The 15,030-nt window shown below is 33.2% G+C and overlaps 4 protein-coding genes across 4 annotated transcripts in view; 3 read left to right on the forward strand and 1 right to left on the reverse strand.

Annotated features, from left to right (window-relative positions):
• Positions 1-15,030, reverse strand: part of LOC132715572 (pre-mRNA-processing-splicing factor 8-like) — a 49,952-nt gene that overhangs the window by 11,038 nt on the left and 23,884 nt on the right.
• LOC132715567 (uncharacterized) lies at positions 961-3,793 on the forward strand. Its single transcript, XM_060698577.1, has 2 exons — positions 961-1,072; positions 1,662-3,793. Exon 2 carries the CDS (start codon positions 1,681-1,683, stop codon positions 3,343-3,345), a length of 1,665 nt encoding a protein of 554 aa, XP_060554560.1. The 5' UTR covers positions 961-1,072; positions 1,662-1,680; the 3' UTR covers positions 3,346-3,793.
• On the forward strand, positions 5,770-9,237 carry LOC132715568 (uncharacterized). Its single transcript, XM_060698579.1, has 2 exons — positions 5,770-5,916; positions 6,764-9,237. The coding sequence occupies exon 2, from the start codon at positions 6,783-6,785 to the stop codon at positions 8,472-8,474; it is 1,692 nt and encodes a 563-aa protein (XP_060554562.1). The 5' UTR covers positions 5,770-5,916; positions 6,764-6,782; the 3' UTR covers positions 8,475-9,237.
• Positions 10,994-13,904, forward strand: LOC132715571 (uncharacterized). Its single transcript, XM_060698582.1, has 2 exons — positions 10,994-11,257; positions 11,616-13,904. Exon 2 carries the CDS (start codon positions 11,635-11,637, stop codon positions 13,330-13,332), a length of 1,698 nt encoding a protein of 565 aa, XP_060554565.1. The 5' UTR covers positions 10,994-11,257; positions 11,616-11,634; the 3' UTR covers positions 13,333-13,904.

The raw sequence follows: 15,030 nt of genomic DNA on the forward strand, positions 1-15,030 counted from the left end.
AAATTCAGCAGGTTAAGGTATATTTTGACAGAATAATCCACAGAGTTACAAAGTCATAAAGAAATGCTGCATTATTCCATTATTCATAAATGTTCCAACAAAACTCTTATAACAAAAGACTATAAGTATGTAGCTGTAGACAGACCTATGTCACTAGAACACAGTCTTACCTAGCGCATGCACATCTGTTAAGTCTGGCTATGCTCAATACTACTGACTTTTTCATACTGAAATCCCTTAAACTATTAATGAACCAAACTTAGCATGCATAGCAAACTTAGCAAAATGTCCATAGCATGAATTTTAGCAGTGTATGAGATCATTGGATCTAGGCTACTCTGATTTTTCAACAGTACAACCCACTCTTCATTTGAAGAACTTCAGTTTAAAAATGCTAAAATTAGACATGTTTTAAAAATGCTAAAATTAGACATGTATAACATGAATGAACCTTTAATTTAGAAGGATATTAACAGATAAAAATTAATCTGATGAGACAGAAAAGTCTACAGATAAACTGTGCTTTCTTTAAACCATTTTTTCCTTTCTTTTTTTTTAACCCCCATAAAAAAAAATTAAAAAAAAATGAAATTTCGAAATCTGTCTATCTGTCTACCACTAATTACAAAGTGCAAAAATTTTGGAAACTTGCCAGATGTAAATTGAGAAGGGTTACAATAAATCAATGTACGCCCTTCTTTATCTGATAGTACAAATCTTAAGCCACGTTCTTAACTTCCATTGGCTTAAATACATCAAAAACAATCTATTGGTGTGTATAAATAAATCTGGATTTTCCTGTTACTATAATAAGAATTCAAGGTTATTTTTGTTATGTTGTGCAGTATTTTTGCACTTGAACTAGGTCAAGCACTAGGATTTTATCGATAAAGCTATCAAAACAAACAAGAGGTAGCTTGACTATGACTCATTTTATCCAGACTGGGTTTCCCACTATAGTTGTGTTGCTGTACAGTGTCTGGTAGTCTAGTAGCAACCCTGTCTTGAGTTTATTCAGTTATTTATTTTTTCTTTAAAAAAAAGAAGAAATTTACAAAGGCATTAATTGCAAGTAAGTTTGTCTATAATTCTTTTCTGTTCTAACGCTCCATTTATGAATACAAATTGTAAAGATTCAAATCTATTATGGGTAGACAAAATCTTCATAGTAATAAATGCAACTTTGTAATGTGTATTTACCACCAATATGAGAAAAACAATATCTTCTGGTCTCTGTAATGACATTGAATTGGGTTATTTTGTTGTTAAGTACAAAACCATTTTCAATACAATTCTTTATGCATTATTATAGCATTTTTTGTGTTTTAAACATTCTGTTGTAAGTGCAGCACTGTACCCTTGGCCAGACAGATCTAATACCTTTAACTTGTTGCCAGCAACTGATCCTACCCATGCAACCACGGTGCAGACCATGATAAGTAGGGCCATCTTATCTTGGTATGCACTGTTTGCTGTTGCAGTTAGTGCATATTTTTAAATGTTCCCTAAAAATGATGAATGGTTATATCCCAATTGAAAGATGGACGAGCCCATTTGAAATATTTAGCAAAACCAGGTTTAAACTGGTACATAGCAATAATTTCCATATCAAAACTCTGCATTTATAATCTATAGAATATGTTAAATTTAATCCTTTGCAGGTAGTAATGGGAAACTATTATGGAAAAAGTTTCGAAGAAAGTGCTGTCGAAATGTGTAAGTCAGGAACTGGACAATATTGGCTTCGATCGGAAAAGAATCCGAGAAAGGATCCATGCAAACAGCAGAAGTTCCAAGGCAAAAGACATTTCAACTAAAAGAATTCTTAAAACTGATGAAATTGAAAAAATATTTGTTGGAAGTCGGCGTGAAGGGATTGGATTACCTTACTTCAATGACCTTGACATCTTGCAGATAAATCATGGAATCACCTGCATTAAAGACAGACGAAATATCCAATCGGACGACAAACTGGTGTTTCAAATGATACAGAAAAAAGCCCCAGCAGGGTACACTTTTCTTAAGCTACTGAACAAAGAAACTAATGACTGCACCAAGTTAGAGAAAATCAAATATGCTTTGGTAAAGAGAAAACAAGGGAAATTCCTTTCAAGTAAAATCTTTATGACGAAAAATGATGACGTTTTCAAAACAGGCGAAGGATTAATCAGTCAAAACACATTTTACAAATCTCCTAGAGGACCATCAATTCCAAAATACGTAAAAAATGATCTCATTAAAGAGTATCTTTCCCAAATGAATTTAAAAGAAGAAGAAATGGACTTTGTACGTGCCTTCCCATGCCAAGCAGAATGGATTCTTAGGGCATGGAATGAAAGAAATAGAAAGCATGGTTGGCCTAGTAGAAAAACGATCGCCCATGTCATGACACTGCCTACATACGTTGTACCCGTTGGCCAGAAACACAGTGTCAATGCCGATCTACAATGGATAATCAGCTTTACAGTACCAGAAACATACTTAATTCAGACCTTCAACAATATTCAAACAAAGGTGCTGACCTTAATGAAACTGATCGCAAAATATATTCTACAACCAGTATGCAAAGACCTAACTTCCTATGTTGTCAAGACGGTTATGCTCTGGATGGCTGAGAATATTCCACAGAAAAAGTTCCGACAAAAACATCTGATCGCCAGGCTGAAAGACGCTCTGGAATACCTTGAAACCTCTGTGGAAAGAAAATATCTACCAAGCTACATGATCCCTAAGAGAAACCTTTTCACAAATAAACTGCAAAAGCACCAGCAGAAGTTAGTACTGCTTAAATTGAAGTTCCTAATTAAAAACGGATTGAAAATGGTCCGTGACTTACTTTACAATTCAGATACTCATAATGCAGAAGTCTCTTCAGTAAGGAATAAAATCTATGCAGCAAATGTCCTAGACAAATATGAAACATGTAAAATGGCCTTGTTTACAACAAAGCAACTTGCGGATTACTGCTACACCATGTTCTTCTTTTCTGCAAGATGGCAAATGGCAGTATATACTGGACTGTTTCATGTAGCACCATTTGTCTACAAATATGGCAGGCTTGGCTATTCAGACCCGCTAAGCTTCGACCTTTCAGACGTCTTCGCTAAACAGGAGAAAGAAGAACAGGCTGTACTTAAATGTAACACTGAAAATCAGCTTTATAGCTCACAGCATGAGTGGAAGTTCTCTAATTGTGATTTGCTCATGTTGATGAACACAAATATTCCAAGTCTGATGCTCTCTTTAGCTTTCGTTTTACCACTTGATGTGTTTTTCACAATATTCTGCATTGCAATTCTTTTACCATATATCTTTAAAGAACGTGGCAGGATTTTCCTGATGTAATTTAACTGGCTATTATAAGCCTCGGACAGAATCAAACATTAACAAACAATTTTTCGAAACAAGTATCAGATCTGGTGTTGATCATGAATCAGTACCATACTTAATTCAATTTTTTTTTACTTTAATTCTTTATGGAACTTTTATTGCCTAGAAATGTTAATAGTACCTTATTTGCAACAAATAGTAAAGAGTAAAGGTTAAACGGCAAAAACGACATTTCCACATATAACTAATGCTAAGGGCAGCATTAGTTTACCAATTGCTCAATCTCGAGTATTTTCAATACAATACCATCTGAATTAGTAGCTTATTACTCTGCAGATCATGAAAGCAAACATATCAACATACAACGTATATTACATAGATAATGCTTTTTGTCTTTTAACATTTTGCTTCTATTTTCTTTAATATTTTCAAAGTTAGTAAATAAAGTGTACGCTTTATTTGTTGCAGTTGTTTTGTTTCATTGGGTTTTATTAGTCACATTCAAACTGCCAAGGTCATATGGCAACTTTCCTGCCTTACTACAGAAGGAAGCCTTTACATGCCCTCCCATGAATCAGGCATAAACCGGCATCTAAGAGCCACAAACAATCCATAAACAAGCTAGATAGCTTCAATCAAAGTCCTTGTTGAGAATTGAACCAACAACTGTCAGAAGCAAGTGACAAGACATCCATTCTATTTGCATAGCCCTTTGAAGCAATAAAAAAAACAACAAACACAAAAAAACATTCACCAGATGAACATATTCCCTGATATCTTTTGTTTGGGTTTAGTTTAGTTGCACCAAAACTGTATTATGGTCATATGGAGTTTTTCTGGCTTTACTGGTGAAGGAGGACCTCATATGTCCCTCTGTGCATTATTTCAGGCACCTGAGTGGAACCAATGAAAAAAAATTCTGGAAACAAAGTGATCCCTCGGAAGCATTAATCACAACAAAATAACATAAGAATTGCAGACTCGGTTTGATTGAGTCTGTACATGAGGGATAATGAATAAGTGCAACATCCCTCACGCCCCCTAGCACCGGCTTGAGCAAGTTCAGTAAGCTAGCTGTTCAGCTTTCTCTAATGAAAGAATCCAAAACTCCCTGGCGGGATTTGAATCCACAGCATTGAGGGCAAGTGGTTTGAAGTCAACAACCTTAACCACTCAACCACAAAACCCCAAGATGTACATAAGATGAAATCACCTTAAAATTACTTTTACATTACTGGCTATGTGATATTAACAGAAAGCTTGTGAAAAACCTACATGCCAGCATTAAGTTAACATATTAGCTGAGGAAATAATAACATTTTAATGAAGTACAACTTCTCAACCAATTTCTGTTGATAACACAAAGATAACATTGTAACACTTTTACCTTTACTGGCATTTTATTCATATTATGTAATCCAAAATGTAGGGGAAAAGTAATTTTTGTGAACAAAATATGAGAAAAAAACCCCTAAAATCTCACAAAGATCCATTCACTTGATTACGTTGTTTTTTTACCATAAATGAGGACAACAGGACTTATTTAAAGAAATAATAAATTCATTTTTAATTTATTAATAAATAGTTTCAATATACATATATTTGTATACAAAATAATTTCATTTTTTAATCTATTAATAAATAGTTTCAATATACATATATTTGTATACAAAATAATTTCATTTTTTAATCTATTAATAAATAGTTTCAATATACATATATTTGTATACAAAAGAATTTCATTTTTAATCTATTAATAAATAGTTTCAATATACATATATTTGTATACAAAAGAATTTCATTTTTTAATCTATTAATAAATAGTTTCAATATACATATATTTGTATACAAAAGAATTTCATTTTTTAATCTATTAATAAATAGTTTCAATATACATATATTTGTATACAAAAGAATTTCATTTTTTAATCTATTAATAAATAGTTTCAATATACATATATTTGTATACAAAAGAATTTCATTTTTTAATCTATTAATAAATAGTTTCAATATACATATATTTGTATACAAAAGAATTTCATTTTTTAATCTATTAATAAATAGTTTCAATATACATATATTTGTATACAAAAGAATTTCATTTTTTAATCTATTAATAAATAGTTTCAATATACATATATTTGTATACAAGTACTTAAATCATTTGTATCATGTATACTTTTGTCAATATATTTTTTTTATTATAACCTAGTCGTGTGACTTTATGGTATTTCATCATTCTGTTCAAATCTATGTCAAAGTCTCCCTTTTAGAAATCTGTGCAAAATTTTGCACACTTGCCAAAATAAAAAAAAGAAAACAAACTTTAATTGTATGAAATCAGGTGATCATAACATAAAGTAAACTTGGCCACGTTCTATTATTTGATTGGTGTTGTAATCGTTTGTAGCTTTTCATTGGATAGTATAAATAGATTGAGAATTTCCCAACACTAAAATTAGAATTCAAGGTTACAAGGCAAGTAACTGAGTTTATCAATACTATAGTAACGCTTGTCTGCTGGAGTGTAGTTTTTTGTTGGACAATAAGTTCAGGAAAGATTTCTTCTACCCAACAACTTTTGCAGTAAGTGAATTTTATCTCTTTGCTTTGTGATTTAAAATATATTATCTTTAAAAGTGAAATGCAAGTTTCATGCATTCTTACACTGTCTTTTTCCATGCTGCTCAATGAATGTTTAATATGGAACAGTTTAAGGAATACACACTGAATTTCTTTTATGAACTTGTCCACTTTCCATTATCAATTTTGAGATATCACAAGGAAAATTTAAAGTAAGCCAACTTTTTTTAGCCTACTTTAGAATGCTTTGAAGAGCAGGCTGGCCTGGCATAATATTGGCGGAAAAGGCTTATCACTTTTGGTTCCAGAACCATTTATGTAATAACTATCAAACTGAACAGGAAACAGTACAGCTTTGATAAGACTGAGTCAAGAAATGCATACCCCTCCCCCCACCCAACTGTTTTATAAAATAAAAAAAAAATGGAATCCCTAAAGAAAGCCTAACAGGGGAAAATTTGAAATTTTGCAATTGAAAATATTGCAGACTCAGTTTGATTGAGTCAATTCATGGACAGTAGAGGTAATTGCAATTTATTTTCCACGTCCCAAAGACATCATTCATAAGTATGTGGAAAATTCAGGCATATCTACAAATAATTTAAAGATTATGAAAAAAGTCAGAAAGACTTTAAATATACACTTATTAAATCTGATTCTTCAAAAATTAATATTCCCATACTTTTGGTGCCTTACAACCACATAAACATGTTATTTTCATACATTTACTTTTTCAATTTTCAGCATTGGCTTTCAATACAAACGCAATCTTCAACACTTTCTGCCCCTGTTTCACACAATTTATCACTTAAAGATCCATAAGGACACTATGATTTTCTTATAACTTCAGGTTGTAATGGGATCCGATCATGACAGCATCTACGATGAAAGAACTGTCAACACTGGTTAGTGGGTACATGGACACATGTGGCTTCGACCACCAAAGAATACAAGAAAGAATTCACTTCTTTAACAAATGCTCCAGAGCTAAAGATATCTCAACTAAATGTATCACTAAAGATGAGGCCATTGAGAAAGTGTTTGTAGGCAGCATACGTGAGGGTATTGGAATGGACTATTCAAATGATATGGACATTCTACAGATCAATCATGCTGTCATTTGCTGTCATGGTAACACAACTACACAAAATGACAAATTGAGATTCAAAATGGAGCAAAAAAGAGCACCTGCAGGTTACACTTTGCTGAAAATGACTAGTACAGATACTGATTCTGCAGCTTTTGAAAGACTCAAGTATGCTGCTGTAGAGACAAAACGAGGAAAGTATCTTTCAAGTAAACTCTACATGACCAAACACGATGATGTTTTCCAAGTTGGAGATGGTCTCTTAAGCAAGACAACACAATACAGAAGCCGAAATGGTCCATCTATTCCCAAATATTTACTGCAAAATTGGATTGAGAAGTACGGACTGTCCCTACTGAACTTAACATACCAGGAAATGGATTTTGTCAGAGCTTTCCCTTGTCAAGCAGATGGAATTCTGAATGCATGGAAGAATAGGAACAGAAAGTCTGGTTGGCCTAGTCAGGAAATTACAGACAAAATAATGTCAATGCCATTGCATGTTGTTCCAGTAGGCAAAGAGGGGAGCATAGACGAAGATCTACAGTGGAGAATATCTTTCACTATGGCAGAAACACACTTAATCCAGGCGTTTAATAACACTCAAACAAAGGTACTTGTCCTGATGAAGTTGATAGCAAAACACATTTTGCAACCACTGTGCAGCCAAATCACTTCGTATATAGTCAAGACAGTTATGTTATGGCAAGCTGAAAGTATTCCTCGGGAGGAATATAGTGAGGAGAATCTACTCTTTAGACTGATGGATGCACTTGCCTCTCTACAAACAGCTGTAGAAAATAAGAAACTTTCCAGTTACATGATACCACAAAAAAACCTGCTAGAAAACACGATCTCCAGAAAGGAACAACAGTCAGTTGTAAGTAAACTAACATTTCTCAAAGACCATGGAGTCACCAAAGTACATGCGTTTTTTGATGAGTCACTATGCAATATAGAAAGCATAAAAGAGATAGCTGAATCATTTCAAACATCTAACTTGATTAACAAATTGCACACCTGTGCTTTTTTTCGATTTACAACAGAAGACCTTGCAATCTATTTCACCAGAATGTATACATTAAAATCAAGGTGGCAAATTTTTCTTTACAATGTCACTTCTTTTTGGATACCTTACTTCTTACGTAATGGCAGACAAGGGTTTGATCCTGTAAGTATTGATCTCCCATATTATCCTATCACAGAAAGTGAACAAGACAAGAATGTACAAGAATCTATACCACTTCAAGTTGCAGAGCAATTTGACTTGCAACAAAGCCCTGGTATGACAAGCAAATTAGGCTATCTCATTATGAGAATTTTACTAATTTTAAGCATTTTCATCCCACTCCTGCTGCCATTTGTGTCATGCAGATTTTTCTCCAAGTTCTGCCTTCCATTATTTCCCTTTGATTTGATGATGGGCAGTGAATCAGATCCAGAACAAATCATTTCTGATACTGCCTACATTTAGTTATCACTATATGTCTGATATACTGTAAAATCATTATTTATCATGGAGCACTATTTTTCGTGGTTGATGTGGATAGGCCAATCTACAAATTTTAAGATCCAACAAAATTTGATTTCTTCTGCTACGATTATTTTTAATTATGTTATTTGCACTTCACTTTCAGCAAAATTAAATAATTCACAAAATTCAGAACCCAGAAAATTCCCTAATTGATTAAACCACAACAACTTCATGCCTGCAAAATTAAGTGAATTCACAGTTACTGAACAAAATGTATTATATCAGTCTACAGTCATACAGTGATTTCTCTGTTACTATCACTTTGTACTTTGGCATATCTAAAGAAGTAAAGAAATGCAACTTGCTCATTCTTTTTCTTTAAAGCTATTGATAACATCTAGCACTCGCTTTGAAACTAAGCCTACAAAGCTACGTTACTATGAGCATATGTTTTATTATTCACAAGGCTGGGTATTAAGTACCTGCCACCATACATTCTGACCGAATTTTAGAGTATAGATCTTTATTTGTTTATGTAATTAACAGTTTTGTAAAAGGAAAGGAATTAATTACAAAAATGTTTTATGTAGTATGTAAACATTACTTTTCCTACATGTATGTCACAAAAAAAAAACAATGTCTATGAAAACCTTCAAGGATTTAATTTCACAGCAAACAATACAGTTTCTGAAATATATAATTCATCATTTGTATCTGTAAAACCTGTCTAAAATGTCTCACAGAATAAAATTTATATGCACAATATTCTTTGTTGTTCATTTAGTTACCACTGATTGTTCATGTATCAAGTTTACCCACCGTGATAGCCTCAGGGAATACAATGAAGCACACACAACCCATGGTTATATAGGCCTATCAAATGGTTCTTATTTCAAGTTAATGCACAGAGTATAAAGGGCTATAACTCTGAATTAAAGGGTCTGACTGGTACAAGCCGACGATATGCGCATCTCCTCTTGATACTGATGCCCCCTATCTGAAATTACTATCAGAATTTCCGAGGGCCATGTTTTGTTTTCGGATGAGTTACTAATTTTTTTCTCGAATTTATAAATCTTCAATGTTAAGCTTTGTTGAATGCGTTTGACAATGTCATCTAAAGTGCAAGTGACTTTAGCTCAGCCATTTTAAAAGTGACTGAGAGTTGATTATGTCATTTTTCATGTGCGCTCATTTATTCGCCAATTATGGAAAAATAATGCAGAGTAGCAAGACTACCATGATTGCGTAATGACCTAGATCTTGCCACAATGGCCTTGAAATACCCTAGATTTTGTGACTATATATAGTAACATAGGTATTAAAATGACTATTACACCGTGCTCAGATCGAGATTGTTACATTGCTCCCCTCTTTCCAATATCACGTTTATACCACACTCAGTTTATAAGTTGTAAATGTATTTGTAAATAATTATTATTAAGTTGTAAATAAACTAGTACATATAATGTGTTTAGCTATCTTTTGACCATACCTTTACCATATGTTGTTCAAAGTCAATGACGTAAGTCTTAATCAAGGTATATTATAGACATATATTTTCAAACTGGTGGAAGGCAATTCATATTTTCAAACTGGTGGAAGGCAATAACATATAAAATGGGAGAAATATATATACATTTTGATCATACTGGAAAATTTGACTGATTACAAGGCTTCCATATTTACAGACTTAAGCTGCACTTGAATAGAACTGCAATGTTCCATGAGCAAGCTGTATGGCTTCCTCACATGAAAAAATCAAAAGTCCTTGTCAGGATTCGAACCCACAGCAGTGACGGGCAAGTGGTTTGAAGTCAATAACCTAACCATTTGGCCATGGACACCAAGTTTTTAGTTACAGTGACCTTGATCGGATAGGACTCAAAAAGCAATTAAAATATCTCATTCCTTACTGTAGCTATTTACTAGAAACTGATTTTCTATTTTTAGTAGCTGTCACCTTGACCCTTGGGGCCTAAAAGTAATCCAAAAGGGAAGTCTTCACATAAGCTTGCTTATGATACATCAAATTTGATTGTAATCTTTAATTCCTAACTCTAGATTTTGTCTGAAGACCAATTTTCTTTTTCTAGTGACCAGTTACCTTGCCCTTGACCCTAGGGGGCCCAAAAGCAATCCCTAGCGAGATCTTCACATAAAATTGCTAGACATCAAGCATTAAAATATCTCAATCCAGAAATTCATTTTCTAATTTTAGAAACAGTGACCTAGACCTTAACTCTAGGGGCCCTAAAAGCAATCCCAAGTGAAGTTTTATATAAGCCTGCTTTACACAACGTTTAATTCACTGGGTCACAATTTTTTTTCTCAATGAGAACTGAAAAATAATCATTTAATAAGTCCATATTTTCTTTTTATTTACAATAAATACAAAGTCAATATTTGAAACTATTTATTTTCATGACCAATAAATTTACCTGTTCTATTATTATCTTTTAATTGAAAATCTATATTTAGGTGACTTAATGGTATTTCATCATTCTGTTCAAATCTATGTCAATGTCTCCTCTTTAGAAATCTGTGCAAAATTTTGCACACTTGCCAAAACATATGTCATTGGATAGTATAAATATATCTAGAATTTCTAGACACTAAAATTAGAATCCAGGGTCCAAGTCAATTATCGGATCAATATTGTTACCATAACAAACTAGGGCTTAATTTCATTACAAGGAGAGACGCTCTTGCTGCCAGTGTCACTTTATGTTGGACCATAACTTTATGTAAGGTTTTTTTCACCTGCTTACGTTAAATTTGAAGTAAGTTATTTTCTTTTCCTTTTTAATTCAATTATTTTATTATATATATATATAATTATAGTTGTTAAAAGAAATTTAAGTAACCTACTGAAAATACATTATTTTTTTTTTACTGCCTTTGTTATGGTGCAAAATGATTGTCAAGCTATGAAGAATGATCGGAAACAGTTCAGAGTAAATCTAAATGATTTTAATATTACACTACTCTATTCTAGAAATTAAAAAATAGTCATGATAGTAACTGATCTTGTTGTTATTGATCTTAAGAACAACACTTTCTCAATATTTTAGCTACTATAACATTAATCATCATTTATAAAAAAACTTCAAAATGCAAAGATTTTATTGTAACTTTCAGGCTGTAATGTGACATAATCATGACAACAGATACAATAGAAAATCTGTCAAAAGGTATGAGCAACTTTTTGGACATACGTGGCTATGACCATCAAAGAATTAAAGAAAGAATTCATCACTACAACAAATGCTCCTTGGCATCAGATATCGCAACAAAATTTTTCCTTAACAATCATAACATTGAGGAAATATTTGTAGGCAGTCTATGCGAAGGTATTGGAATGTCATGGTGTAATGATCTGGATGTTCTACATATAAATCACTCTGTAATTTGCTGTAAGAACAGTACATTTACAGAAAATGACAAAGTGATTTTCAAAATGGAGCAAATAAAGGCACCTGCAGGCTACACTTATCTGAAACTATTGAGTAATGGTACTGATCCTGCAACTTATGAAAGTCTGGAGTATGCTATAGATAAAAGAAAAAGTGAGAAATATCTTTCAAGTAAGCTTTTCGTGACAAAAGAAAAATATGCTTTCCATTACAAGAAAGGTAGTCTCTTTCATAAGATTACATATTATAAAAGCCAACATGGCCCAGCCATTCCCACACACTTTAATTTGCATTGGATTTTAAAAAAAATCCATTCTTCCATGAATATCAATGACCTCAAAATGGATTTTGTCAGAGCTTTTCCTTGCCAACCAGATGATGAAATTTTGGATGCATGGAAGAGCAGGGATAGAAAATGTGGTTGGCCAAGGCAAGAGACTATAGCCCATGTAATGTCACTGCAAGTTTATGTTGTTCCAGTAGGACAAAAAGGCAGCAGAAATGAGGATCTACAGTGGAGAATATCTTTCACTTTGGCAGAAACACACTTAATCCAAGCCTTCAATAACACCCAAACAAAGGTACTTGTCCTGATGAAGCTGATAGCAAAACACATTTTGCAACCGCTGTGCAGTGAAATCACTTCCTATGTAGTGAAGACAGTAATGCTATGGCAAGCTGAAAGGATGGATCAGAATGCATTTTGTGTGGAGAACCTACTCTCAAGACTGATGGATGCACTTACTTCCCTAAAATCAGCTGTAGAAAATAAAAACCTTCCTAGTTACATGATACCACAAAAGAACCTGTTGGAAAATAAAATTGATACTAAAGAACAAGGGTTAGTGCTCAGAAAACTGAAAGAGCTTGAAAGTAATGGGCTAATAAAGGTGAAAAAGTTATTTTATAGCTTGGACCTATACCATGCAGAAATAACTGCAGAAATAGATGAAATATTTGTTAAATTATACAATGCAAATAGTGTGAACAAAGTGGAAATCTGCATAGTTTTGGCACTTACAACAGAAGAATTGGTGAATTATTATAGAAAAATGTATACATGCAGGTCATGGTATCATTATTTCTATCATGAAATTATTACTCTCTCTTTACCATATTTTCTTAAATATGGCAAGCAAGTGCATGAACTTCCATATTCCACTACAGAACAAGAAGAGGAGCAACCTGTGAACAATGAGAGACAAGAAAGACTTGTCCATGAATATGCAATTTTAAAAGTGCTGGAGCAGTGGGACTCTGTATGGGACATAATAGACTATTTATCTTTATTTGCTTTAAGCTATTCTTTTTTAATTTTAATCCTCCTACTGATTATGTTAAGCCAATTGCCGAGCAGATTTGTGACATTATCAGATCAAGGACCAATCAATCCTAACTTAGCCACCACTATTATAATAGACGAACCAACATACCCACATTGAATGGTCTAACATGAAGCAAACAATAATTTGTGCTATATCAAAAGATTGAAGTATGGAGCTAGATTTTCAGTGCAATATTTTGAGCAATGCCAAATTAACATATGCAAGTAACAATAAAATCATTAAAGAAATAGAATGAAATAACCCCTGTGTGTCAATTTCCTAGTCTCTTTATAAAACAAGCCATACCTAATTATCTTATGACATTTACTGCTAATATAGCTGAATTTTTTATATTTCAAATTAGTCTTATCTTGAATTGGACTAACAACATCTGGTCTTACTTTGAATTATAAACTATATTTTATACATTTGATGAAGTATTTCATCACGATGAAAATTAAAAGAATTAACTTGAACTGTGTTGTGTCATTTGTAAATCATACTTAACAAAGGGGATACTAGATGTCACAATTACAAGAAAGGAACCTATACTCTAGTATCCCACGCAGTCAACCGAGGGTTTTTGTGTAGGGTGCTCACTATGCCAGCGAGTCTGATTCCCCTCAGGCTTAAGGCCCTGCCAGTAACCCTTGGCTACAGGTATTTTTCATATCAGGTCTGTAAATTTTTCATTCATTACATATACATGGGCAATTCTCCAATAACATTGTATTTGCTTGACCTGATATGAGAGATAACACATTGTCCAATGATTTTTTATACTTCACAACAGCAGGTTTCAAGTGCTGTGTGGCACCCGTCAATGGACTTTGAAAATATTTGAGGTGATATGCAAAGAATTTTGCCCCTTTTTTGACTAAGAATTTACGTTAAAGTTTGCGTACCACCTGAAATATTTTCAAAGTCCATTGACATTTAGCTTTGAACCTTTGCACACTTGTTCACCATTATGCCCCCAACTTGTAGACAGGAGGTAACCCTATCAAACATTTTGACAGAATTATGACCCTTTTTTGACTTTGCATTTGCGTTTAAGTTTGCATACCACCTCAGATATTTTCATTTTCCATTGACATCTGGTTTTGAAACAAGTTGAAATTCTATGTACTTCTTTGAGAGCATAATAGAACTCTCTTCAAGGCCTTGAAGTGTAACATGGATTTGAAAAAAAATGGCCCTTTAGTGAACTTAGAAAATTTTACATTATCAAGGCTCTTTTGCTATCAAGCACTATGAGTCGATTGTGCTGTGTACCGACAGAGCAGAACCACCAACATTCTGTAATCTAGCGGGATAGCATCATCATATGAAATATCCAAAATCCCTGTTGGGATTCAAACCTGCAGATGTGAGGGGGCAAGTGGTTTGAAGTCAACATTCTTAATCACAAGGCAATTGAAACAAGGCTGATACCTTTGACTGATAATTGCTCAATAATTGCTTTGTTAATTGACCATCATTTTCGTAAGGCCAGAAACTGTTAGCGAAAACATGCCAAATATATCATCATTTACCCAACAAGATAAACTTATACAGAAAATATGACAAACTTACAACATTGTTAAAACTTGTGAAAATTCACGCATTGGGCAGCAAATATATGCAAGTTGTAACCAATATCCCACTAAAGCGATCTTGCTATAAACGGTACAAAATGAAAGGAAAATAGATGTTTATAAGAAGGGATCTAGTTAAAACTGAAGTAGACTGTATATGATATATAAGTATATTGTTTGTAAAAGTGGATATATATATGTGTCACCAAAATTTTGCGAATGTCAATGCATGCAGAAA

The sequence above is a fragment of the Ruditapes philippinarum genome, unplaced genomic scaffold (genome assembly GCF_026571515.1).
Source record: "Ruditapes philippinarum isolate M1 unplaced genomic scaffold, ASM2657151v2 ctg1962_1_1_1_1, whole genome shotgun sequence".
In the NCBI taxonomy this organism is placed as follows: domain Eukaryota; kingdom Metazoa; phylum Mollusca; class Bivalvia; order Venerida; family Veneridae; genus Ruditapes; species Ruditapes philippinarum.